Source organism: Triticum urartu, chromosome 3 (assembly GCF_003073215.2).
Source record: "Triticum urartu cultivar G1812 chromosome 3, Tu2.1, whole genome shotgun sequence".
In the NCBI taxonomy this organism is placed as follows: domain Eukaryota; kingdom Viridiplantae; phylum Streptophyta; class Magnoliopsida; order Poales; family Poaceae; genus Triticum; species Triticum urartu.
This window is the reverse complement of record NC_053024.1, coordinates 622,138,684-622,164,796: the sequence shown is the minus strand read 5'-3', so window position 1 is coordinate 622,164,796 and position 26,113 is coordinate 622,138,684. Positions and strand designations below refer to the sequence as shown.

General features: G+C 47.7%; 1 protein-coding gene and 2 pseudogenes across 1 annotated transcript; all 3 read left to right on the top strand.

Moving 5' to 3' along the window:
• Window positions 1-385: 385 nt before the first annotated feature.
• LOC125548869 (BTB/POZ and MATH domain-containing protein 1-like) lies at window positions 386-1,468 on the top strand. Its single transcript, XM_048712395.1, has one exon. It carries the CDS (start codon window positions 386-388, stop codon window positions 1,466-1,468), a length of 1,083 nt encoding a protein of 360 aa, XP_048568352.1.
• Window positions 1,469-7,439: 5,971 nt separating this feature from the next.
• On the top strand, window positions 7,440-10,371 carry LOC125548870 (annotated as a pseudogene).
• A 4,768-nt stretch (window positions 10,372-15,139) lies between these two features.
• LOC125547038 lies at window positions 15,140-22,543 on the top strand (annotated as a pseudogene).
• Window positions 22,544-26,113: the final 3,570 nt, after the last annotated feature.

Here is a 26,113-nt window from a genome sequence, read left to right as displayed (position 1 = left end):
GTGCATGAATGGGCCAGGAGAATTTCAGAATTTTAGTTCGGCTTTGGGCCAAAGGCCTACTAGCAAAATTCCAACATTCATCTCCCTGGGAAGTGGAGGCGATTGACTGCTCCAGTTCCGGCTCTCGAAGAGACGGAGACCAAACTGCTGCAGCTCCGTTTCCCAACTGCATTAATGCAGCCGTGTGAACGTGCTCTGAAATCACGCTGCCATAACTTGCACGCACCAGGAAGACGAGGGGGTACTCCTTTCTAATTCACCCTCTTTACGCTCCATTTCTTCCATATATAGCGACTGGTTGGAATGCCATTGCTAATCTCCTACGCCAATTCACTCCTCCGCACATACTCCATATCAGATTTCTGCCAAGTTCTGCCCATCTGCCATGTCATTTGCCAGCGTGTCTCTCGTCGGCGATGGCAAGGCCGTCGGCCACGCCATCGACATCCCCACTGCCAGTGGGTACCACCTGCTTGTGGTTAACCGCTACTCGCACACCAAAGCCACTATATCCAATGGCACGAAGATCGTCTCTCTCCCTTTCATGATAGGAAGTCATCGTTGGCGCATCAGCTACTATCCTAATGGCGACCGCTCAGGGAGCGCCGACTCAATATCTCTCTTTCTACGTCTTCTTGACGAAGATGTTGCAGAGGCTTTAAACGTGCAGTCCATTTTTAGTTTTGTCGACGACCATGAGAAGCAAGATTCAGCATATATACGTGCAAGCAAGGCAGATATCTTCTCAAGCTGTAAGAGATGTTGGGGTTACAAGAATTTCATGAAAAGAGACGTCCTTGAGAAATCAAAGCATCTAAAGGATGATTGTTTAACCATCCGATGTGACGTCGCCATTGCCACGACAGTTGATCTCTTCATCAAGGTACCGCCTTCTAGTATAAAACAGCATATTAGTGACCTCCTCCTGTCCAAGAAGGGCACAGACATGACATTCATGGTGTGTGGTGAGAAGTTTGCTGCCCATCGATGCATGCTTGCAGCTCGATCTACAGTCTTCAAGGCGGAGCTGTTTGGATCCATGAAGGAGCGCAAAATAGGAAGCGTCATAGATGTAGAAGATGTGGAGGCAAAAGTGTTTGGTGCCTTGCTTAACTTTATTTACACCGATTCACTGCCTGACATGGAGATAGACATGTCGGAGGATGAAGGAGAAGCCCAAGAAGCACTGTGGTTGCAACACTTGCTTGCAGCGGCCGATAGATATGCTCTCCAAAGGCTGAAAGCACTCTGTGAAGAAAAGTTGTGCACTCACATAAACGTGAGCTCGGTGACGACTATTCTCACTCTAGCTGAGCAGCACAGCTGTTGTGGATTGAAGGAGGTTTTTTTTGAGTTCATAAAGACTCCGGCTAATTTGAAGGAGATAACGGCTGCTGACGGCTTGGAGGAAATAACTAGAACCTGCCCATCTCTTCTAAAGGAGCTCATTGCTAAGTTCGCTTCCTAAAATCTATAAAAACCGTAAGTTTTTACTGTATTTTAAAAAATTACTATTTTGACATCCACTCAAGATTTAATTCATCACTGTTTTAGAGTATGTTTAACATCCGCGCCAAGCTTCTCGTGCGCTTCAAAGAACAGCGTGTTGCACTTTTGTTTCCTTGGCACCATTCAGTGTGACTTCATGTTGTGGCTGAAAGAACAATTTAACTAGATGCATCATGTGCGCTTTGGCCAAAAAGAAAAAGAACTGAATTTATCGTGCACATCATTCAGAGATTTTTGTTTCCCAATTCAAAGAAACAATGCAGTGTCTTGCATTGTAATGTGCCTTTTCTTAATCAGTTGTGACATGAATCTTCTTTTCTTTCCTTCAGGCGCGAACTCAGTTGGCATACAGTCATGTTGACGGGAGACCTGGACAGTCTAGCTTCATGATGATGCCCTCGAGTTATCAAAGATATCCGCACCAAACTTTCGCTAAAGGATGTTTAGGGTTTGTTCCTTTGTTCCTGTCTGTAACATGTGCTCAAGAAGGTGTATTTTGGTCTAGAGGGAGATCAAGTGCTGTTTTTTTTGAAAGGAGGTCATGTTGGAAATATGCCCTAGAGGCAATAATAAAAGGATTATTATTATATTTCCTTGTTCATGATAATTGTCTTTTATTCATGCTATAATTGTGTTATCCGGAAATCGTAATACATGTGTGAATACATAGACACCAACATGTCCCTAGTAAGCCTCTAGTTGACTAGCTCGTTGATCAATAGATAGTCATGGTTTCCTAACTATGGACATTTGATGTCATTGATAACGAGATCACATCATTAGGAGAATGATGTGATGGACAAGACCCAATCCTAAACATAGCACAAGATCGTATAGTTCGTTTGCTAGAGTTTTTCCAATGTCAAGTATCTTTTCCTTAGACCATGAGATCGTGTAACTCCCGGATACCGTAGGATTGCTTTGGGTGTACCAAACGTCACAACGTAACTGGGGTGACTATAAAGGCATACTATGGGTATCTCCGAAAGTGTCTGTTGGGTTGACACGGATCAAGACTGGGATTTGTCACTCCGTATGACGGAGAGGTATCTCTGGGCCCACTCGGTAATGCATCATCATAATGAGCTCAAAGTGACCAAGTGTCTGGTCACGGGATCATGCATTACGGTACGAGTAAAGTGACTTGCCGGTAACGAGATTGAACGAGGTATTGGGATACCGACGATCGAATCTCGGGCAAGTAACGTACCGATTGACAAAGGGAATTGTATACGGGCTTGCTTGAATCCTCGACATCATGGTTCATCCGATGAGATCATCGAGGAGCATGTGGGAGCCAACATGGGTATCCAGATCCCGCTGTTGGTTATTGACCGGAGAGCCGTCTCGGTCATGTCTACATGTCTCCCGAACCCGTAGGGTCTACACACTTAAGGTTCGGTGACGCTAGGGTTGTAGAGATATGAATATGCAGTAACCCCAAAGTTGTTCGAAGTCCCGGATGAGATCCCGGACGTCACGAGGAGTTCCAGAATGGTCCGGAGGTGAAAAATTATATATAGGAAGTGCAGTTTCGGCCATCGGGAGAGTTTTGGGGGTCACCGGTATTGTACCGGGACCACCGGAAGGGTCCCGGGGGGTCCACCGGGTGGGGCCACCCATCCCGGAGGGCCCCATGGGCTGAAGTGGGGAGGGGAACCAGCCCATAGTGGGCTGGTGCGCCCCCTTTGGCCCACCCCATGCGCTTAGGGTTGGGAACCCTAGGGTGGGGGGCGCCCCACCTGGCTTGGGGGGCACTCCACCCCTTGGCCGCCGCCCCCCTAGGAGATCCCATCTCCTAGGGCCGGCGCCCCCCTAGGGGATCCTATATAAAGGGGGGGAGGGAGGGGCAGCCGCACCCTTGACTCTTGGCGCCTCCCTCTCCCCTGCTACACATCTCCCTCTCGCAGTAGAACGGCGAAGCCCTGCTGCGGTGACTCCTGCATCCACCACCACGCCGTCGTGCTGCTGGATCTTCATCAACCTCTCCTTCCCCCTTGCTGGATCAAGAAGGAGGAGATGTCACGCTGACCGTACATGTGTTGAACGCGGAGGTGCCGTCCGTTCGGCGCTAGGATCTCCGGTGATTTGGATCACGTCGAGTACGACTTCCTCATCCCCGTTCTTTGAACGCTTCCGCGCGTGATCTACAAAGGTATGTAGATGCAATCCGATCACTCGTTGCTATATGAACTCATAGATGGATCTTGGTGAAACCGTAGGAAATTTTTTGTTTTCTGCAACATTCCCCAACAGTGGCATCATGAGTTAGGTCTATGCGTAGTTCTTTTTGCACGAGTAGAACACAATTTGTTGTGGGCGTAGATGTTGTCAACTTTCTTGCCGCTACTAGTCTTATTTTGCTTCAGCGGTACTGTGGGATGAAGCGGCCCGGACCAACCTTACACGTACGCTTACGTGAGACCGGTTCCACCGACTGACATGCACCAGTTGCATAAGGTGGCTGGCGGGTGTCTGTCTCTCCCACTTTAGTTGGAGCGGATTCGATGAAAGGGTCCTTATGAAGGGTAAATAGAAGTTGACAAATCACGTTGTGGCTTTCACGTAGGTAAGAAAACGTTCTTGCTAGAACCCTATTGCAGCCACGTAAAACTTGCAACAACAATTAGAGGACGTCTAACTTGTTTTTGCAGCAAGTGTTTTGTGATGTGATATGGACAAAGTTGTGATGAATGATATATATGTGATGTATGAGATGTTCATGTTATTGTAATAGGAATCACGACTTGCATGTCGATGAGTATGACAACCGGCAGGAGCCATAGGAGTTGTCTTTATTTTTTGTATGACCTGCGTGTCATTGAGAAACGCCATGTAAATTACTTTACTTTATTGCTAAACGTGTTAGCCATAGTAGTAGAAGTAATAGTTGGCGAGCAACTTTATGGAGACACGATGATGGAGATCATGATGATGGAGATCATGGTGTCATGCCGGTGACAAGATGATCATGGAGCCCCAAGATGGAGATCAAAGGAGCTATGTGATATTGGCCATATCATGTCACTATTATTATTTGATTGCATGTGATGTTTATCATGTTTTTGCATCTTGCTTACTTAGAACGACGGTAGTAAATAAGATGATCCCTCATAATAATTTCAAGAAAGTGTTCCCCCTAACTGTGCACCGTTGCGACAGTTCGTTGTTTCGAAGCACCATAGTGGGCTGGTGCGCCCCCTTTGGCCCACCCCATGCGCCTAGGGTTGGGAACCTTAGGGTGGGGGGCGCCCCACCTGGCTTGGGGGGCACTCCACCCCTTGGACGCCCCCCCCCCTAGGAGATCCCATCTCCTAGGGCCGGCGCCCCCCTAGGGGAGCCTATATAAAGGGGGGGAGGGAGGGGCAGCCGCACCCTTGACTCTTGGCGCCTCCCTCTCCCCTGCTACACCTCTCCCTCTCCCAGTAGAACGGCGAAGCCCTACTGCGGTGACTCCTGCATCCACCACCACGCCGTCGTGCTGCTGGATCTTCATCAACCTCTCCTTCCCCCTTGCTGGATCAAGAAGGAGGAGACGTCACGCTGACCGTACGTGTGTTGAACGCGGAGGTGCCGTCCGTTCGGCGCTAGGATCTCCGGTGATTTGGATCACGTCGAGTACGACTTCCTCATCCCCGCTCTTTGAACGCTTCCGTGATCTACAAAGGTATGTAGATGCAATCCGATCACTCGTTGCTAGATGAACTCATAGATGGATCTTGGTGAAACCGTAGGAAAAATTTTGTTTTCTGCAACGTTCCCCAACAGGTCATCCCTCGGCCTCTGCATCGGAAAGATGCACGCGGCCAAGATCAACTGTTGTTATGTCTAAGGAATTCCAGGATGCACCACTACTATCAACTCATTTGATTTCGGTTAGGGGAGCATCATCCCGCGACACCGGGTAATCCCCCGTTCCCCCCGCGTCGTCCGCTCTCGGGCGACTCGGGGGCGCAACCCTAGTCGCCCGCCGGTTCCCCGCCGCCCCTCCTCCTCCCCCGCCGCCGTCGGCAGCCGTCGTCGGGCTTGCCCGCGCGGCGGTAGGCGGCGGCGGGGCTTCCCCGCACGCCCGCCTCGGCCTATGGAGACCCCCCTCCCCGCATCAGAAGACGCCGCCGCCCGCTTCCTACCGTCTCTCTGCGGCGTTCGCCCCCTCCCGATCTGGTGCGGGGGCTTCGGCGCCGCCCATCAGATCAGGCCGGCTCGGCCCTGGATCGGGGCGCTCCTCCGATCTGGCCGCTGGTGAGCCGGGGTTCGCCGGATCCGCCCGGATCTGGCCGGCGTGGCCCTGCCTCGTCCTGCCCGGCTTGGGTCGCGGTGTGGTGCTCCCTGGTGGCGGCGGTATGGGTCTTTCTTCATGGTTCGACGGGATGTGTGCGGTGGGTGGATGCCGGGGCAGCGGCCTCGGGTGGTGTGGATGGTGTTGCCTCTGCGGGCGACGGCCGTGGTCGCTGGTGGTCCGCGACTTCGGCCGCGCAGGCGGCGAGGTCTCGGTGGACGTCTACTACAGTGGGTTGGGGTGCCCCGTCACCCGGCATGCCTGCTTCGATGAAGTCGAACGCCTTCTTCGGCTGCGTGCGCTCCTCTGGCCAGGTCATTGGCCGAGTGGATGGGATGGGGGTGGGACCGGGGGAAACCCTTGGCCGTCAGCGGAGGCCACGACAATGGCGGCGCCTTTGCTGGGCGTCGGTTCCCTTCTTGGAGGCCTTGTCGAGGTCCTCTCCCATTTTTCACTGTGCTCTCCTTTTGGGCGAAAGCTCTAGTTCTCCTTGTGGGCGACGGCGTCGTACCCTCGTCGTGCTCCTTCTTGAAGGCGTCGCCTCGGGTTCCCGGAAGCACAGTGGGCGCTTTGCGGTGCGTGTGAGGTGTTTGGCGGCGGCAATGTGTGCAATGTTTCATCTATTCTACCGCCGGTCTTCATCTTGTGGTAGCGCTCCTTCGGCTTGGAGATGGACTGGCATAGGTGGTGGTCGTCATTTGGCGTCATAGTGGCGTCGATGGCGGAGGAACCTGCCAAGCTTGGTACCTCAATCTGCTTTGAAGATGGACAAGTGGAAGATGGTGGCGAGGACACATGTGAGTGCGTCGGACTGGATTGTGCCCCAGATCCGGTAAGTGGCTCGGTCGGGGCTTCCAGCTTTAGATGTTAGGCTTAGGTGAGGGGACTGGGTATATGGCCCAGCTTGCACCCCTTCATCATATGGATAGGAGTAGCGGCATAGGTTGCCAAGATGGCGGATTCAGACATATTGTTGTACTACTTTGTAAGGTCCTCGAGAATAATTAATAAAATGGCCGCATGCATCTCTCAGATGCAGAGGCCGGGGGTCATCCTCCTTTTCTAAAAAAAAAATTGAATTCGGTTAGAACAGTTCGGCAACTCAACAGCTTGTACTGCATCGGTTTCAGCATTCCTTGACTTGCCACTTTCAAATCCGATCGGTTACTCTAAACTGGACGATCAAGGTCAATTTTGGTGTCCGCCCGCTGCCGGAGCGCCGCGTGCCATCAAGAAAAGGAAAAAAAAGAACTTATCCGTGTCCTGATTGAGAGCCTGCTAGTCAATAGTACTAGGGAACTAGTTTCCTTGTTAAAGTTGTTTGTGTACGCGTGTGTTAGTGCAGTTCATGCCCGTCACGGCTTCAAGTTAGAATCCTATTGTGTTATGGTGTTATATGTTGGCGTCTATATATACACAGAAATCATGATGTGAGTCAACCATCGACAGAAGCAAACAGTTTGGCAGAGGACCAAATCCTGTTCGTCCCGGGTGCGTCTGTCTCGTTCGTGAACTCTGACGAAATACTTGTACGAGCGTCGGCCGAGTTTCCACGACTTGGACGCACGAGGAAGACTCGAGCGGCAGTACTGACGTGTTCACCCACATAGTCCAGTTCATATTTCAGTTATATATATTCTGCTCATCTGCCATGTCATTTGCCGGCGTCTCTCTCGTCGGCGACGGCGAGGCCGTCGGCCACGCCATCAACGTCTCCGCGGCCAGCGGGTACCACCTGCTCGTGGTTAACCGCTACTCGCACATCAAAGCCACTACACCTATTGGCACGAAGGTCGTCTCTCTCCCATTTACGGTAGGAGGCCATCGTTGGCGCATCAGCTGCTATCCTAATGGGGACCGCCCAGAGTGTGCGGACTATGTATCTCTTTATTTTCGTCTTGATGAAAATGCCGTGGAGGGTCTGAAGGTACAGTTCGGATTTAGTTTCATCGACGAGCTTGAGAAGCAAGATTCAACATATATTCGTGCAAAAAGGGCAGACAATTTCTCCAACTGTCATCCCTCTTGGGGTTACAAGAATTTCATGAAAAGAGACGCCCTTGAGAAATCAAAGCATCTACAAGATGACTGTTTCACCATCCGATGCGACGTCGCCATTGCCACGACAGTTGATCTCTTCATCAAGGTGCTGCCTTCTAGCATAAAACAGCATATCAGCGACCTCTTCCTCTCCGAGGAGGGCACGGACGTGACATTCATGGTGTCCGGTTAGAAGTTCGCTGCCCACCGATGCGTGCTTGCAGCTCGGTCTGTGGTTTTCAAGGCGGAGCTGCTTGGCTCCATGAAGGAGGGCACTGTAGCAAGTGTCGTAGATGTAAAAGACATGGAAGCAAAGGTGTTTAGGGCCTTGCTTGACTTTATTTACACCGACTCACTTCCCGAGATGGAGATAGACATGGGTGATGAGCAAGGAGAAACCCAGGAAGCATTGTGGCTGCAACACTTGCTTGCAGCAGCGGATAAATATGATCTCCAAAGGCTCAAAGGACTATGTGAAGAAAAGCTGTGCGAACACATAGATGTGAGCTCGGTGACGACTATTCTTACTCTAGCCGAGCAGCATAATTGTCACGGGTTGAAAGAGGTTTGCTTTGAATTCATCAAGACTCCCGCCAATTTGAAGGAGATAACGGCGATAACAACGGCTGACGGCTTGGAGGACATAACTAGAACCTGTCCTTCTCTTCTGAAGGAGCTCATTTCTAAACTTGCTTCCTAAAATCTGAAAGAACGGTCAGTTTTCTGTGTATATTTCTGAAATATGTTATGCATGTTTCTAGGTTGTAGTTTTGTTTTCTTTGCAGCATTCTACTTGGCTTCATGTTGTGCCACAAAAACATTTGTTCCCAAATTTAGAGAAGCAACACACTGTCATGTGTTGCACTGTTCTTTTTTTTTCAAAAATGGAGACTCCCGGCCTCTGCATCAGAACGATGCATACGGCCAACTTACTAAATAAATAAAAAGGTTCAACAAGGTCTTAAAGTCTCAAAACGAAAATAAAAGAGAGCTCACAAAGAGCTAAAAGGGCCAAAAGACAAACTAGCCATAAAAAGTCACAACCGGCTGGCATAAGAGAGATAGGTAAACTAATTGTCTATCCTATTACATGCCCGCCATCCAAACCGGTTGAAGATATCCCGTGCTACCATCTCCCAGCGGATAGATCCAGTAACCAAACGCTCTCTGGTCTTCGTCGGAGTGAGTAGCGACCACATACGGATCAACGCAGTGGCTCGGAAAATAACCTGCAAAAAATGAATATTTGTTGTTCTGTTAAAAACCAAATCATTTCTGCAGTTCCAGACTGCCCACAATAAAGCACAGACTCCTACGCGAATATGTCTCGCTGTTTCGGACTCTATCCCGTTAAGCCACGTTCCAAATAACATGTTGACAGAACTCGGTGGAGTAATATTAAATGCAATATGGACTGTCCGCCATAGAACTTTGGCTAACGGGCAATCAAGAAAAAGGTGTTTGATAGTTTCATCCCGATCACAGAAACTACACCTAGTAGGTCCTGTCCAATTACGCTTTGTCAAATTGTCCTTGGTTAATATAACTTGTTTATGGACAAACCACATAAACACTTTGATTTTCAAAGGAACTTTGACAGCCCAAACATATTTGGAACTAGGAATCGAGCTTGAATTGATAACATCAACGTACATTGATTTAACTGTAAACTCTCCAGACCTAGTAAGCTTCCAGCGTAGTTTATCGGGCTGTTGAGATAACTGAACCTCCATCAGTCTACTTACTAGATGTAGCCATTCTTCCCAACGATTGTCAACTAGCGTCCTTTTGAACTGAATATTAAGGGGGTTGGATTGAAGTACCGTTGCAACGAACGCCTCACGTTGTTGAACAATACGATATGGAGATATAGCTTGAAGTACCGTTGCACTGTTCTTTTCTTAATATAAGTTGTGACATGAAACCTTTCTTTTGTTTCTTTCAGGCGGCAACTCAGGTGGCCAAAAGTCACCTGTTTATTGAGGATCAAGTTTGGTGTGTGTTGGAATCATGCATCAAGAAACATCTTAATACTCATTTAAAAAAATTCTGAGGACCATGTTTATCTTGGTACTCATACTAAAATGGCCGTATGCATCCTGGTTGAGAAGCACGCCGGACTGGTGGGTGCCCATACCTGGCAGGCGTCCTGGGTGGAACCTCAAGTCTTTAGATGTTTAGATTTGGCTGCGTGGTCTGTTTGATATTAGGTCCAGACTTTCAGCGCCCCTACATCAACTCGGTAGGGATAGTGACAGTTGTTGCTTAGTTTGATGGCTTTAGTCTTATTGTTGTATGACTCTGTACGGTCTTGTGTCAATAATTAATAAAATGGTCATATGCATCGTCCAGATGCAGAGGCCGGGGTTGTCCTCCTTTTCTAAAAAAAAAGGTGGCCAAAAGTCATGGAGATGGGTGTCCTGGATATCACCGCCAAGCTTTCGCTGAAGGATGATTAGTGAAGGTTTCTACTTTTGTTAGTTCTTACCTGAAACTTGTCTTCAAGAATCTGAAGTTAATCCTAGGGAGATCCAACTCCAGTAATGCGTGGAATTTTAAGATGCACCGGTAGTATCATTTGATTTGGGTTAGAACAGTTTGGCAAATGAACAGCTTGTACTCGTCGGTTTCAATATTCCTATCCAAGCCCCTTGATTTACAGTATTTTTATGTCAATCCAAATCACGCTGTTGGAAATCTTGTTTGTGTCCTAACTGCCATGCCCTGGCCTTCTGCGTTAGTTTGCATGTTAAAGTTTCTTTTGTACGTGTGTTGGTGGCACTGTAGCAGTTCATGTCGTGTCGGCTTCAAGCCGCTGGGTTGCACTAGCAGAGCACTAGATTCAGTTAGCCTACGTGCGTCGTGTTCTGATTTCTGATCGTGAACTCGGATGTGAGTGTCGATCGAGTTTCTGCACGGGCACATGCGATGCGATCGTCAGGCAGCGAAAACAACATATAAACTTGGATGCAGAAGAAAGACAATGGTGGGAGTACTTCTGAATCCACTCTCTCTAGGTGGCGGACATGCCCCACGTAGTCTTTCTTGGAGCAACTCCATTTCTCCTCTCATTCTCTCTCTCTCTCTCTCTCTGTTCTAAAACAGCAGTAGAAGAAATGGATAAGCTAAAACTTGATTCGATCTTACAACCTAATTTATTTAATTAATGGATCAACAACCAAACAATCCATTTTATAAAATAAAAAAATAGAGCATGATCTTATTCAAATTCAAAGTGCTTTGTAGTTTTTTAAACCAGTTTTGTGCTTTGATACAATTTACGGGATTAAGCGCTACAGAGAGTGGATTCCATATGGACAATTCCTCACACCAAGCACATACAATTTCCAATACTCAACTACTTGATCAAACCAAGCGTTCGTACTTTTTAAATCACATTTTTTCGCGAATAGGCAAAGCTTGCATATCTTTCATTAATAGAAGAAAAGAATGAGTACAATAGAGAATAGAACACATGCCATGAACGCAAGAAGACATGAGCATTGAACCCGGGGCAGAGATACAAGGGATGCTCAACCCGAACAGGGGAAAGACACAACTAAACCCACCAAGCCTAGAACTAGATAGCCATGCTGGACCACTGAGGACACCGCGAGCGAGCAAGATAGAGCTTTCAAGAGGGGGAGGGGGGTGAGGTTGTGACGCCACTGCCATCTGATCCGAAAGCAGACCTAGGGTTTCCCCGAAGCTCGAAGCGGGGCACAGAGTAGGGCCATGCAGCGCATCCAAGAAGGGAAACGGCACCAACGAGTGTCGTCGCTACCAGCATCGGCAAGCCGAGCCAGGGTTTCGCCTGGCCTAGGTCCGAGCAAACCCATAGCCGCCAGATCAGGATCCGAAGATGATGAAGTCAGCCCATCAGTTTGTCACCACCTCAGGAGGGGGTAAGTGGGGTTGCACCTGCCGTTGCCGAAAAATTTGAACTTTGGAACCGACATGGCGTGTAGGTGGATGGGGTCGGAGAGGTAGCGGGGTAGAGAGCCAGTGCAGAGGGGGGATGGTGACGATGCTACCTGCAAGCCAGGAATCAAAAGGGAATGCAGTTTCGAGCTACCGGAGATGGAGCCGGCATAACACCGATGAGCTGAAGAAGCTGGAGGGGGTGCAACAACCGGAGCGCCAGGGCCGAACCACGTCGGAAAGCCATGGACACTGGAGAACGCATGTCCGTTGCTGCCGGGACCGGAACGGTGCTGACAAGGATCCACCACAAAGCATCAACCGCCTGCCAATAAAAACCACTACGACCACACACCCGCAGAAGTCACCATGACAACTCGAAGTAGGTGTCATCGGAGACGGAGAGTAGCCTGCACAGGGGCATGGACCAGCCTTGACTAGCCCGATCACCTCCACCCAAGGGCCTCATGCTCACCCACAAACAATAGCTCACAGAGGAAGAGTTGCATCGATGGGGGGAGGCAAGAGGCAGGCGGGGGAGGAGCACCCATGGCCGTGGCCGCGCTTCCGCACCGGAGCGGCAAGGAAGGACGCAACAGTTGGAGGAGGAGCTGCCCGTGGTGCGCCAGATCGGATCTAGGGGTGGGTGGGGTAGTTTCCGACGGGAGGTAGACAAAACTGCCCTACCACCACCATGCCGGGGCGCGGCACGGCTTCACCGACCGGCCCTCCTATGGCGGAGGAGTGGCAATGCATACATGTGACCAACAAACCAAAAATATGCAAGTATGATATAAAAAATACTATATCTCTCGAATCGCTAACCTGATTGTCAACAGTTGCCTTTGAAATCTTCAAAAATATATCACATGTTGATGTATTTCAATATTTTCTTCATTAGTAACGCCAGATTAATGTCACATATTGTGAGATTATAGTCACTTACATTATTAGACTATAATAACTTCGTTACCATGTTATTGAATGCCATTCTTCAACCATGTAAAATTACAAGGTTATTGCATGTTTTCAACTCCCCCAACCATTAACTCGTTACATCGCTAGGTGTGGCCCATCCGTTGCAGGAGACACATGTCAATCTCTTACACTAGTAGAAAACATGGCTTTGGTCACAGCTCAATGTACACATTAGTCCCGGTTTCATTACGGACCGGGACTACTGTGAGCATTAGTCCCGGTTCGAGCGGCTAGGGCATCGGGAAGGCATTAGTCCCGGTTCAAATGGGACCTTTAGTCCCAGTTTGAGACACGAACCGAGACTAAAGGGCGCGATGGCCTTTAATTCCGATTCGTGTCTCAAACTGGGATTAAATATTAGACCCTTTAGTCCCGGTTCGTGTCTCAAACCGGGACTAAAGGGGTTCGTGTCTCAAACTCTGCCCCCCCCCCTCCCGTATCGCCATTTCATTTTTGAAAAAACAAAAAAATTATAAAAACTTCAAAAATTAAAATCTTTCGAGATGTAGTTATATTACTACATCTACTAGTTAGGAAAATTTAAAAATTTAAATTTGGACATGTTTTGCAAAAGAATGTTATAAAAAAGTAAAACGGCTATAACTTTTGCATATGATGTCAAAAAAATGTATAATTATTAAAATGTTGAGCACGAAAATCCGCATCCGAGTTTGACGGCCACATGCCGTTTTGCAAATTTTTAGAATCCTCAAATTCTAAAAGAAAAAAAAGTTATGCTCAAATTTTAGTTTTTTTGAATTTTGCTTACATCTGGTCAAACTACTTATTTAAGAAATATTAGTGTTACTAAATATTATTAAAGAATATTAGTGTTACTAAATTATTATTTCAGTTTTTGGATTTTAGTCAAATCTGGTCAAACTATGGTCAAACTACTTATTCAAGAAATATTAGTGTTACTAAATAATTATTGTTTTTAGAATAATAGTTTCAAACTCAAACAGTGAAACGTGTGACTTCATGCTCAAGTTCAACCCCCAAGGGTTAATAGGATTAACATCTTACTATTGTCAGGAAAACAAGTGCAGACTTGGAAACGAGGGGGATAGAACTCGAAAGTTAAGCGTGCTCAGGCTGAAGTAGTGAGAGGATGGGTGAACCGGGACTAAAGGCCCGTTTTCTACTAGTGTTATGTTGGTTATGTAGTCTCTCGGCCTCACTTTTTCTAATCAGAGGCTGACGATCTTAACTCACACTTTCTTGGCATGCACCTTGATGAAAGTTGACCTCCCATATATCCGAGTTGAACAACAACTTGAGGTGCCTCATGGAGCAGTAGACATGCCAACGTGGTGCTAGCCTCCGACCGCACCACACACTAGTTACCCACCATGTTCGTGCAGTCGGCTTTCAACATATCACAAATCACCCGTTGCTCTGTGCCCGAGAAGATGTCTACGCCAGTGTGCAAGTTCGCTAGCTATGGGTGGTAGACGAGTTTGGGTTTTGGGTGTGGGGGCTCGATAAGGTGTTCGCAAGGAGCGTTGTAGGGTCGCTCTAGGGAGACAAGGAGATTGAGACATTCATGCAGTTCATACCCGCATCACATACATGTTGTGTCACGATGGATAGCGCAAATAAGTTTATGTGGTTGAGCCACAAGGACAGGAGGATTGAATCATGGTCCTCTTAACGATGGTGGAAGCTGCAGCAGATGGTAGCCATAATACAACATGTTCAAGGAGGTCTTGACATGAAGAACACTCCAATGCTCTTCATGTCCGTGACATTAACATGTGGGAATGGAGGGCAGAGACGCATGAACGACCAACGGGAGGAGATGGCAGAAGAGCGAAAACCTGGTGAGGAGAACGGAGACCCAACGGGGGGTTGTAAACAGCAGTCTTCCGCCATTCCTCTTAATTGAATGCCTAGCTCTGCTACATCCTTTCAAAAAAAACGGTGACCCATCCAGGGGTTGTACATGCCTAGGCTCTGTTTTTTTAGCCGAACTAAACAAATGACAGTTAGAGTTACTACCTCTCCAGTGAAAGACTTATGAGAAAATATCTGCCTTTGTTGATGAAAAGCTTTTCTACCGATGCATTTTGACATCACACAATTTTAATCGCAGCTTATGCCTTAATTCACTACCCAATAATTGAATAAATTAATCTCTATTTTAGATGAATGGACATAAAAATCGTTCTAATTTTGTTAGGACAGTGCACGGAAGCACTCCAAAAAATTAGGGCCAACTGAAACCCTCTCAATTTTTAAGGATCGAACCCGTGTTCCCCAAAAGCAAACAGGTCCGACCACGGAGACGCGACCACGCTTGATTCGCCACCGCCGCCGTTGCGCCTCCCTCCCTTGCCGTAGCTCCACCACCCTCCTTGCTTGCATCTGGCAACGCGCCGCGCTCCGCCTCATTCCCCCCGCTTTAATCCGATGATAGACTGTGAGACGGATGACGCCCCTCGGTTCTTGCTGATGACAACGGCGGTGGCGGCGCTGTTGAGGAGAACCAAGCAGGCAGATTCAGCGGTGGCTGGGCCCCTTAGACTGCTCACAGTGGGGAATAACATAGAGTAGTAACTTACCGATGTTACTAGTCTATGTTACTACCTTCATAGTGAGTAGTAACACATGAGTGGTATCATGGAGTTCATTTATTAGGCTATAGACTCATTATGTCTTGAAATGTGTGATGTTACAGTAACTAGCTAAGTTACCACAAACCCCTCTCTCCTCATTAATTAGCTGCCACATAAGCAATCTTGTATTGAAATGTGTGATGTTACTAGTTAAGTTACTCCCATTGTGACTAGTCTTACTGGATATTGATTCATCTTCATCTCCCTGGCGTGGAAATCTGAGGTGTACTAATTGATTTTCGGTGTTTAGGTTTTATTCCATCTCCCTGGCGTAGATAATCATTGAAACCCAACGCATGCATAGGTTCTGTACTACCTCTGTCTAGGTGTGTAAGTCATATTACGAAAATCAAATAATCCCAAAACACTTAGGCACGGTGCATTAACTTCTACCTCATTTCTTATTTCTTGACATATCAACCAATAAGAGATGAGGGGTGTGCATGCTTTTAATGACTTGAGACTACCAAACACGACATGCAGTGGTTAGTTCATTGCATGCAATGCTATTAATTAGCAAATAAACATTAAGGTCTCTCGTTTTCCCCTCCTCCTTGGTCACGGTGCACAACCAAAGATAACTTAATCACCTAGACGGAGGGAGTAGTTCGTGTTCATTGGCCTATCTGCAATATCATTTGCTGGCATATCTCTCATCAGTGATGGCAAAGCTGCCATCGGCCACTCCATTGACGTCGCCACAGCCAACGGGTACCACCTGCTTGTGGTTAATGGCTACTCGCGTATCAAAGCCACTACACCTAACGGCATGAAGATCCTCTCTCTCGCTTTCATGGTAGGAGGCCATCGTTGGTGCATGTGGTTCTATCCTAATGGCGACCGCTCAGAGAGTGCTGACTCAGTATCTCTCTTTCTGCACCGTGTTGATGAGAATGCTGCAGAGGTTCTGAAGGTGCAGTACGAATTTAGTTTCATTGACGAGCTTCAGTATCAAGGTTCAGCATTTATTCATGCAGGAAAGGCCGACAATTTCTCTAGCAGTAAACCATCTTGGGGTTACAAGATTTTCATCAAAAGAGATGACCTTGAGAAATCAAAGCACTTAAAGGACGACTGTTTCGCCATCAGATGTGACCTCTCCATTGCCACCACCATGGATCTCTTCATCAAGGTATCGCCTTCTGGCATACAACAAGATATCAGTGACCTTTTCCTGTTCGAGGAGGGCACAGACGTGAGGTTCATGGTGTCTGGTGAGAAGTTTGCGGCCCATCGATGCGTGCTTGTAGCTCGGTCTGCGGTCTTCAGGGCAGAGATGTTTGGCCCCATGAAGGAGGGCACAGTAGCAAGTGTCATAGATGTACTCCCTCCGTTTCTTTTTACTCCGTATATAAGATTTGGTCAAAATCAAACTACACAAATTTTGACCAAATTTATATAAAAAAATATGAACATCTGCAATATTAAAGCTATATAGTATGAAAATACATTTCGTGGTGCATCTGATAATATTGATTTCATATTGTCAATGTTTATATTTTTTAATATAATGTTAGTCAAACTATACAAAGCCTGACTTTGACCAAACCTTATATGCAAACTAAAAAGAAACAGAGGGAGTAGAAGACATGGAAGCAAAGGTGTTTAGCGCCTTGCTTGAATTTATTTACACCGACACGTTACCTGATATGGAGATAGACATGGGGGAGGAATGGGGAGCCCAAGAAGCATTGTTTTTGCAGCACTTGCTTGCAGCGGCGGAAGGTACGATCTCCAAAGGTTGAAAGCACTATGTGAAGAAGAGCTATGCGAACACATAGGTGTTGGCTCAGTGACGACTATTCTTGCTCTGGCTGAGCAGCACAGCTGTTCTGGATTGAAGGAGGTTTGTTTTGAGTTCATCAAGACTCCTGCTAATTTGAAAGCGATAACACTGGCTGATGGCTTGGAGGGCATAACTAGAACCTGTCCCTCTCTTCTAAAGGAGTTTGCTTCCTAAAATCTATAAGAATGGTTAGTTTTTTTTTCTGTATTTTTTAATATACTGTTTTGATGTTTTGATATCTATGTTTCTAGGTTGTAGTTTTGTTTTCTTGTCACCAGTCAGTTAGTGTGACTTCATGTTATGCCAGAAAAACTTTTTAATTGGTTGCATTATGTCTGCTTTGGCAAGAAATAATTTGGATACATCGTGCCCAGTCCATCAATCCAAGATTTTATTTTCCAATTCAGAGAAGCAACGCACTGTCATATCTCGCCTTAAGTGTGTATTTTCTTAATCATTTCTGCGACATGAACTTTTCTTTCTTTCTTTTCAGGCACCGATTCTGGTGGCAAAAAGTCATGGCGATGGATGATGACCTGGACTGTCAAGCTACGTGATGGTGCCCTTCGGTTGTCGAAGATATCATCACTAAACTTTTGCTGAACGATGATTAGTGGTTTCTATGTTAGAATAAATCCGAGGCATATACCGTTGATCATCTGAGGACTAAGCAATCACACGAGCATGACACCGAGATTTGTTAACGAGGTTCACCGATATGGCTACATTCTCGGGGCTTTACTACGGGCGCTCCTCCCCGTGACACCGTCACAATACCGCACACCGGCCACCCGGGCGCCGGCACACGCCGCCGGCTCCCCCTTGCGCGCCTGTGCTATTATGTTGGCATTCAATATGTGAGTTGTTCACTTTCACGCAGGTCAGTGATCAGGGTGTGATGGCGTTGGACTGATACTCTGGAAGTTGGGAGCACAAACAAGAGTAACAAGGAACTTAATTTTGCTCGAGTGTTGACAGTGGTCAAGAAAAGAAGGGACTACAAGTTGCAGGTGGAGTCATATGGAGTCTTTGGAGTAGCAGCGGTACTCATGGGATAAGCTCAGGTCCAATGTACATGGAAGTTTGACGCATTGATGAATTCAAAGTGATGGAGAATATTCGTCAAGGTAGAGTTTGTTAGAGTTGTGTCGAATATAGTGTACAAGGTAGGTTATAGTTGGACTAGGAGTTGTATTGTGTTTACATAGGACACTTGTATCCTAGGCCTCTCATATATAGCGGGGATAGACACACGATGTAACCTATGCTAACATAATAGCACAGGCGCGCAAGGGGGAGCCGGCGGCGTGTGCCGGCGCCCGGGTGGCCGGTGTGCGGTATTGTGACGGTGTCACGGGGAGGAGCGCTCGTAGTAAGGCCCCGGGGATGTAGCCATATCGGTGAACCTCGTTAATAAATCTCGGTGTCGTGCTCGTGTGATTGCTTGATCCTCGGATGATTAACGGTATGCCTCGGATTTATTCTAACAAGTGGTATCAGAGCTAGGTCGTTTGGAGGTTGTGGATCGTTGGTCTAGAGGATGAAGAAGCAGTAACGTGGTTGGATGTCTTGGCGGCGGCGAGTTGTAGTTGTTTGGTCGATTCGATGATCAGACGAGTTTTTGGTGTGATCGGTTTAATCGATTCAGGCGTGAACTCGGGGAGATGCAATCGACGACGGCGGCGTGTCGCGCGCGACTGGCAGACAGCACATCGGTTCGGAGCGCTGGCTGCGAAAGTGCAAGGCAAGTGCGTGGGCTGCGGCCCAGGTGGAGAAGCCGCACGGCTGCAGCAGGCGGGCAACTCACGGGCTGAACGGCAGCTGGTGGGCTCAGGTGTACGTGTCCGTATGCAAAGCGATCAGGCCAGGGCCGTGTACAAGGTACATGCATGAGATTTGTTTTGGATAAAAAGAGGACCGAGTGCTCACGTGACATACGACGCAAAGCAGCAGATTATTTTGAGCGAAAGGAAAATCCGTCAAGCGATATTCATCCATTGGAATAGCAGGAGGCTGAGGCAAAGCAACAGAAAGCATTGGAGGTTGAGCTAGAGCTGCTACACGTTGAAGATCAAAAGCATTTTGGTTGGAATTGCTATTAGTACGCGGAGGCTGTTCGTATACTTGGGCATCGCGTTAATAGCTCGGATAATTTTTCACAGTCAGTCATACAAAGAACCATGGCACCAACGGGTACTAGGTTTGAGGTGAAGAAGTTCACGGAATTGAAAACCTTGGGTTATGACAGACAAGGGTGAAAGATTTGTTGGCACAACAGGGATGCTTGAAGGCGTTGCAGGAAGCCAAGCCAGCTAAGATGGAATTATCATGTGATGGATGGAAATTCGTGAAAGACAATTTGGGAGCCTCGAGCGTGTCATGCAGTCGGAGAAGTTCGGCTTGGTTGGACTAGATAATCTGACGGATCGATGTGAGTCGGTTGATACAGAAGATGGTGGTGGGATCGGCGATGACGACATAGGCGCGTGATGCTGATGGTGACTGACTTTTGGGCGTGGAAACACGCGGCACGGGCCCAGAGGGCTTGTGTGGCTTCGACAAGACTATGGCGCGGGGTTGATTCAAGGTGGTGTATACACGGAGCTTGAAGTCGATGAGGCGCAGGGGTGAACTGATCATCTACCATGGAGTCATGTTGAAGGTGGAGATGGATTGAGGGGCTATGGCGTAAGAGCTCAAAGAGTCGAAGCCTATTCAGCGGGAAAAAGCGAGGGACGCGTAGTTCGGACTGGAGCCCAGTGGTCTGATGGAAGCATGAAACTCGTCATCGGTCGGTTATGATCGGTGGTACTCTGCAGTGGGGGTTGAGTGGTATGGGTTCGCAGCCCTTGAGACTCGACCGGGACAGCGGAGGCTCAACGCGGTAATAGCGGCGAGGCGTGCGGTATGCACGGACATGGAGACGGGCCAGGGCTCTGGTGGTCATACATGTGGTGAGACAACTGCGAATTTGACTCAGGATGACTACAAGCAACGGTGAAATTCCTTCAAGTTTCAGACAGGCGGTCAAGAAAGGAGCGGTGATGTTGAGTTCAGGTAACTCTTATTTGTGACATCTAATATGTGAGTTGTTCACTTTCACGCAAGTCAGTGATCAGTGTGTGATGGCGTTGGACTGATACTCTGGAAGTTGGGAGCACAAACAAGAGTAATAAGGAACTTAATTTTGCTCGAATGCTGACAGTGGTCAAGAAAAGAAGGGACTACAAGTTGCAGGTGGAGTCATATGGAGTCTTTGAAGTAGCAGCGGTACTCATGGGATAAGCTCAGGTCCAATGTACATGAAAGTTTGACGCATTGACGAATTTAAAGTGGTGGAGAGTATTCGCCAAAGTGGAGTTTGTTAGAGTTGTGTCGAATATAGTGTACAAGGTAGGTTACAGTTGGACTAGGAGTTGTATTGTGTTTACATAGGACACTTGTATCCTAGGCCTTTCATATATAGCAGGGGTAGACACACGATGTAACATATGCCAACATAATAGCACAGGCGCGCAAGGGGGAGCCGGCGCCCGAGTGGCCGGTGTGCGGTATTGTGACGGTGTCACGGGGAGGAACGCCCGTAGTAAGATCCGGGGATGTACTCATATCGGTGAACCTCGTTAACAAATCTCGGTGTCGTGCTAGTGTGATTGCTTGGTCCTCAGATGATCAACGGTATGCCTCAGATTTATTCTAACATTCTACCGTTGTTAGTTCCTAGCTGAAACTTGTTTTTGTCAAGAAGCTGTATTTTACCCTAGAGAGAGATCAACTGCGGTAATGTGTACGAGGAATTTTTAAGATGCGCCACTAGCACCATTTGATTTCGGTTACAACAGTTTGGCAACTGAACAGTTTAGGCATAAGTATTCCTATATATATCCAATCTCCGTGACTTGTACTTTCAAATTGCGTCCGTGTCTTAGTTGAGAGAGGGCTGCTGGTTAGTCTCCATGTCCGTCTCGGCTTCAAGTTAAGAGTCCGGGTGCGTTATGCTGTTGTGTTTTTGCGTCCATATAATACACAGCATGATGCGAATCAGCCATTGAGAAAGGAAGTACCTAGAACTCATCTAAATGAGATATAATTTGGTCTCATTCACTTGAAAAACAAAAACATATATCATCCACGTCAGCACACACACATCTTATAGCATCACATCCAATGGCTATAAAAGATGAATGATATCAAATTATATCTCATCTAGATAAGTTCTAGCAAAACTGATTGAGAAAAGCTCTGGCTAGTTTTGCAGAGGACCAAATCGGCTCTTCAACTCCGAGGACTCGCTAAGGCGGTGACGCCACCGGCCACGCCGTCGACGCCATGTCGTTTGCCGGCGTGTCTATCACCCGCTACACTGGTGACGCTGCCGGCCACGCCGTCGACGTCTCCACGGGCAGCGGGTACCACCTGCTTGTGGTCGCTGATTACTCGCGTACGAAAGCCTATGCATCTACTGGCAAGGCGATCGCGTCTCTCCCTTTTACGGTAGGAGGCCGCCGCTGGTGCATCCGCTACTTCCCTAACGGCGACACCTCGGAGAGCCACCATTACATCTCTCTCCATCTGCACCTTGTTGATAAAGATGTCACAAAGGTTGTGAAGGCGCAATGCACTTTTAGCTTCGTCGACGAGCTTGAAAACCAAGGCCCCGCATGTGTTCGAGCAAAAAAGGCACACGATTTCTCCAGCTGCCATGCGACATTGGCCCATCGGTATTTTTGGAAAAGAGACGACCTCGAGAAATCAAGTCATCTCAAGGGCAACTCTTTCACCATCCGATGTGACCTCGCCGTCACCTCCATGTTTGATCGCTTCATCACGGTGCCGCCCTCTAGCATACAACAGCATATCATGAACCTCCTCTTGTCCAAGGAGGGCACTGACGTGACGTTCAGCGTCGGCGACGAGACGATCGTCGCACACCGGTGCGTGCTCGCGGCCCGGTCTTTGGTCTTCAAGGCGGAGCTCTTTGGCCCCATGATGGAAGGCACCATAGCAAGCGTCATACATATAGAAGACATGGAGGCGAGAGTGTATAGGGCCTTGCTTAGCTTTATTTACACTGACTCACTGCCCGACATGGAGGTCGACAACGTGGAGGAAAGAGAAGCCCAAGAATTGTTGTGGCTGCAACACTTGCTTGCAGCGGCAGACAGATACGATCTCCAAAGGCTGAAGGTACTATGTAAAGAAAAGTTATGCAAACACATAGTCGTGAGCACGGTCAAAACTATTTTTATTCTAGCTGAGCGGCACAGCTGTGGTGGGCTGAAGGAGGTATGCCTTGAATTCCTCAAGACACCATCTAATTTGAAAGAGATAACGGCGACTGACGTCTTTGACGATATAGTTACAACATGTCCCTATCTTTTAAAGAAGCTCATTGCCAAATTTGCTTCGTGAAATCGACAAAAGTGGTTAGTTCCTGAAATCTATGTTTCTATGTTGAAGCCTTACTTTCTTGCCAACATTCGATGTAGTGCCTCATGTTGTCTGAGTAAGCATTTTACTTGCATGCATCGTGTGTTAGATGACTGCTTCCCCATTTACCTAAGCGACGCACCGTCCTATGTTGATCTGTTCCTTTGAGCCAAGACTTGAACCATCTTGTTCATTTTTCTCTCTCTTTCAAGCAGCAGATCAGGCGAAGGCGATGGGATGTTCTGGACAGTGTAACGGCATGATGCCTCTCCGTTCTCAAAGATATTATTACCAAACGTGCTCCCTTGAAGGATTCCTAGTTACGGACTTTGTACCAGTGTTTGTTTTAGTTCAGATTTCAGAACATGTCCTTAATTTTGTCAAATTTGAACCACCATTCGATGAATGGGTACGTAACCTTGTCACTTAAAGCTACATAATTTCCTTTCCTCAACTTTTTTTTTGAGAAGAACATTTCCTTTCCTCAACTAATCAGCCCCGGCTTGAATTTCATGGGGTGGGCCTGGGCCTTTTTTTTCTTCAAATCAAATCAGGCCAGCTCATCATGGATGTTAGTTACGTAAGAATTTTTGCTTAGGTGTGGCAAAGCTCTAGGAAGATTACCCGTGGTCATTTTTTTTTTGCATGAGAAACTTTCAATCTATTCATCTTCAATAATGGCAGTACAAAGAACAACCAGGTCTATGGACCACCTAGCGACGGCTACAAGTAGTGGAGCAAGCTGAAGGTGCGCCGCTGTTATTGCCCCTCCTTGACTGAAGCCGGTCAAACCTTGTTGTAGTAGATAGTCAGAAAGTCGTTGTGCTAACGCCTCGTAAGACCAGCGCACCACAACAACAACTATTGCCGATGAAAAAAGTCGTAGATTGAAAGAACCAAACTTGTAAACACCTAAATGAAGATGAACGAAGACTGGATTCAAACAGATCCACCACTTATGTCGGGGTGGTGACGCCGAAGTTGGTGCGACGACCACGGTCTACACTCGCGTTGTGGCCTGCGGGTGGCCGGGTTGTGTGGAATTGCAACTCGGAGAGGCGAGTGGTGGTATGTCGGGGTGACGGCCCCAGAACGTGGTTTCGGTGGATTGCATAGGGTGCAACGAAAAGGTGAATGTTGGGGTGGCGGCCTTGAGAGTTCTACAACTTTGAGGGCATTGGCCTTGTGTCACGCGCGCGGTGAGTTTGCCATCGATGTTGGTCGCCAGAGTGTCAAGTGAGGCACTTGGCACATGGTCTTGGAGGATGCTTGTTCTCTCACCTTTGCGGGGGAGTTTCGGTCTGCTCCTCCAGTAGCATCGACTTCTTCTCTCCAGCAATGGTGGAAGGCCGACTAGTTTTGGTGGAGTGGATCTTCTGCTTGTTTGTGCTCAGAAGGTTGGTGTGTTTTTGTTCAGTTTGATGGGTCGTTGAACAGAGTAGGCTTGGTCTTGGATGTATTCTTCTTGTTCAGTTTTTCACAACTAACTAGGCAAGAAATCTTCATTTTTTCAGCATTTTCTCCCTTTCTCCTAGGCGGCTAGAACAGACTCTCTCTCTCCTTCAGGCTATGCCCGCGACCTCGTGGATTCGTCTCCCCTCTTCTGCCGCTCGGTCGGCCGGTGGTGGGGTGGGGAATCCTGGTGCCTTTGCTCTAACTAATAATTTAGGTTAGGATTTTTAGTCCTTATAGGTGTGATGCTCAGGCAGATGACTGCGCTTCTTCTTCAGTTTGTCTTTCGGGCTCCTATCTTCCTCGCGGTTGTCCATCTGAACGTAGTCGACAGAGCTCATTTTGCCGACTACTTGGGGAGGCGATGTTAAGGTTTTTCATCGTGCCTGTGCGACAACGAGATTTAGTGCTAGTTGCTTCAGATCTATTCAAGCTTCAACGACGACGGATGAGGCTCCAGGGCGCTGGTCCTTAGAGGCACATGTACGAAGACTATTCGGCTTTCATCGACAAGGTCATGCCAGCTCGGTAAGGGAGCAACCGTAGTGGCGCATCGACAACTCAATCTGGCAGCAATAGCGGTCGTTCGGTGGTCTAGAGACCTTGATGTATTTTTTATTAAGTTTGAGGTGATTTATACTTCTAATGAAGTTTTATAATAGTTCTGAATCTTTTTGAAAGAAGAAAAATCTTCTTAATCAATGATGAAGGCAAAACTTTTGCCTTGGTTGTAAAAAAATGTATTAGGGCATACCGATTTCTTTGACTATATATACACGGAGAATCGCCAAGATGTTGCGGCAGCCATTCTGCACCTTTTTTGAGAATTTTTTCATTCATATCACGAATCAGTACAAAGCAGTTGACCCTTACAAGCATAGTGAAACGCAAACACAAAGGACCATGAACACCTAGAGTATCCTAAGACAACCATAAAACAAGATCTCCGGAGCCATGTGTCATCATCCGTGAATCTTGAGAGAAGACCCCTGCAACAGAAAGATTTGCAACGAGTCGCAAACATGTTATCATCTTCGACCACGGTACAATTGCCGCCATGCTGCTTTCTCCTTTCTTGACACCAGCGCTGAGAGGGGATGGACATCAATCCAACACACCTGCAACAGCCGTCACTATTTTTGGCTTTGAGTACCGCGAAAAGTGTCCCTTCGAAAAGTAAGAGAAATCGAGTCATCCGACCGGTCCAGCACCGCGGTCGGGCTATCCGCCTGAACAAAGCAGGATCTCCCACCAGCATCAGCACAAAGGAAGGAGAAGAACAGCAGCAGCAAATCATACCAACAAGGAAGAAGAAAGGTCTTTGTCTCTCTGCATCCATCGCCCATCTGAGGACCCAAACGGCCAGTGCCGATGGATCTCCAACTACCATAGCCCGCGACCTCGACGAGATCCGGGGATCCCCAACCCCGCTGGCTCCTAGACGAAGGCAAAAGCCTTGCCTGACCATGAACGAAGCCCAGAGAAACTTATTCCGACGCGACACCACCGCAACGGCCTCGGCAGCGTCTCCCTCAACCCTAACCCTACCACACACCCACCTAGCGAACAGACCCGAGGTCCCCCCCCTCCTGCCGCGGGAGCGGCCGACGAAGAGAGAGGGAACAGACGGTGTCACCGGCGGCGCACAAGGGAACCCTCTCGCCTCCCTTGATAGCCTGGAACGATCCTACTTTTCCGGAGCGGTTTCGTGGACGGAAGACCGACTTGGTAAGGGAGCAGCCACAGTGACGCATCGACAGCTTAGTCTGGCAGCAATAGCGGTCGTTCGGTGGTCTACAGACCTTGAAGTATTTTTTTATTAAGTTTGAGGTGATTTATACTTCTAATGAAGTTTTATAATAGCTCTGAATCTTTTTGAAAGAAGAAAAATCTTCTTTTTAATTTTTTTGCGGGGTCTTTTTAATCAATGATGAAGGCAAAACTTTTGCCTTGGTTGTAAAAAAATGTATTAGGGCATACCAATTTCTTTGACTATATATACACGGAGAATCGCCAAGATGTTGCGGCGGCCATTCTGCACGTCGTTAGTTGAGAACTCGTGGAATAGATCTGTTTCCAGTTTTCCACGCGCTGGGCTTG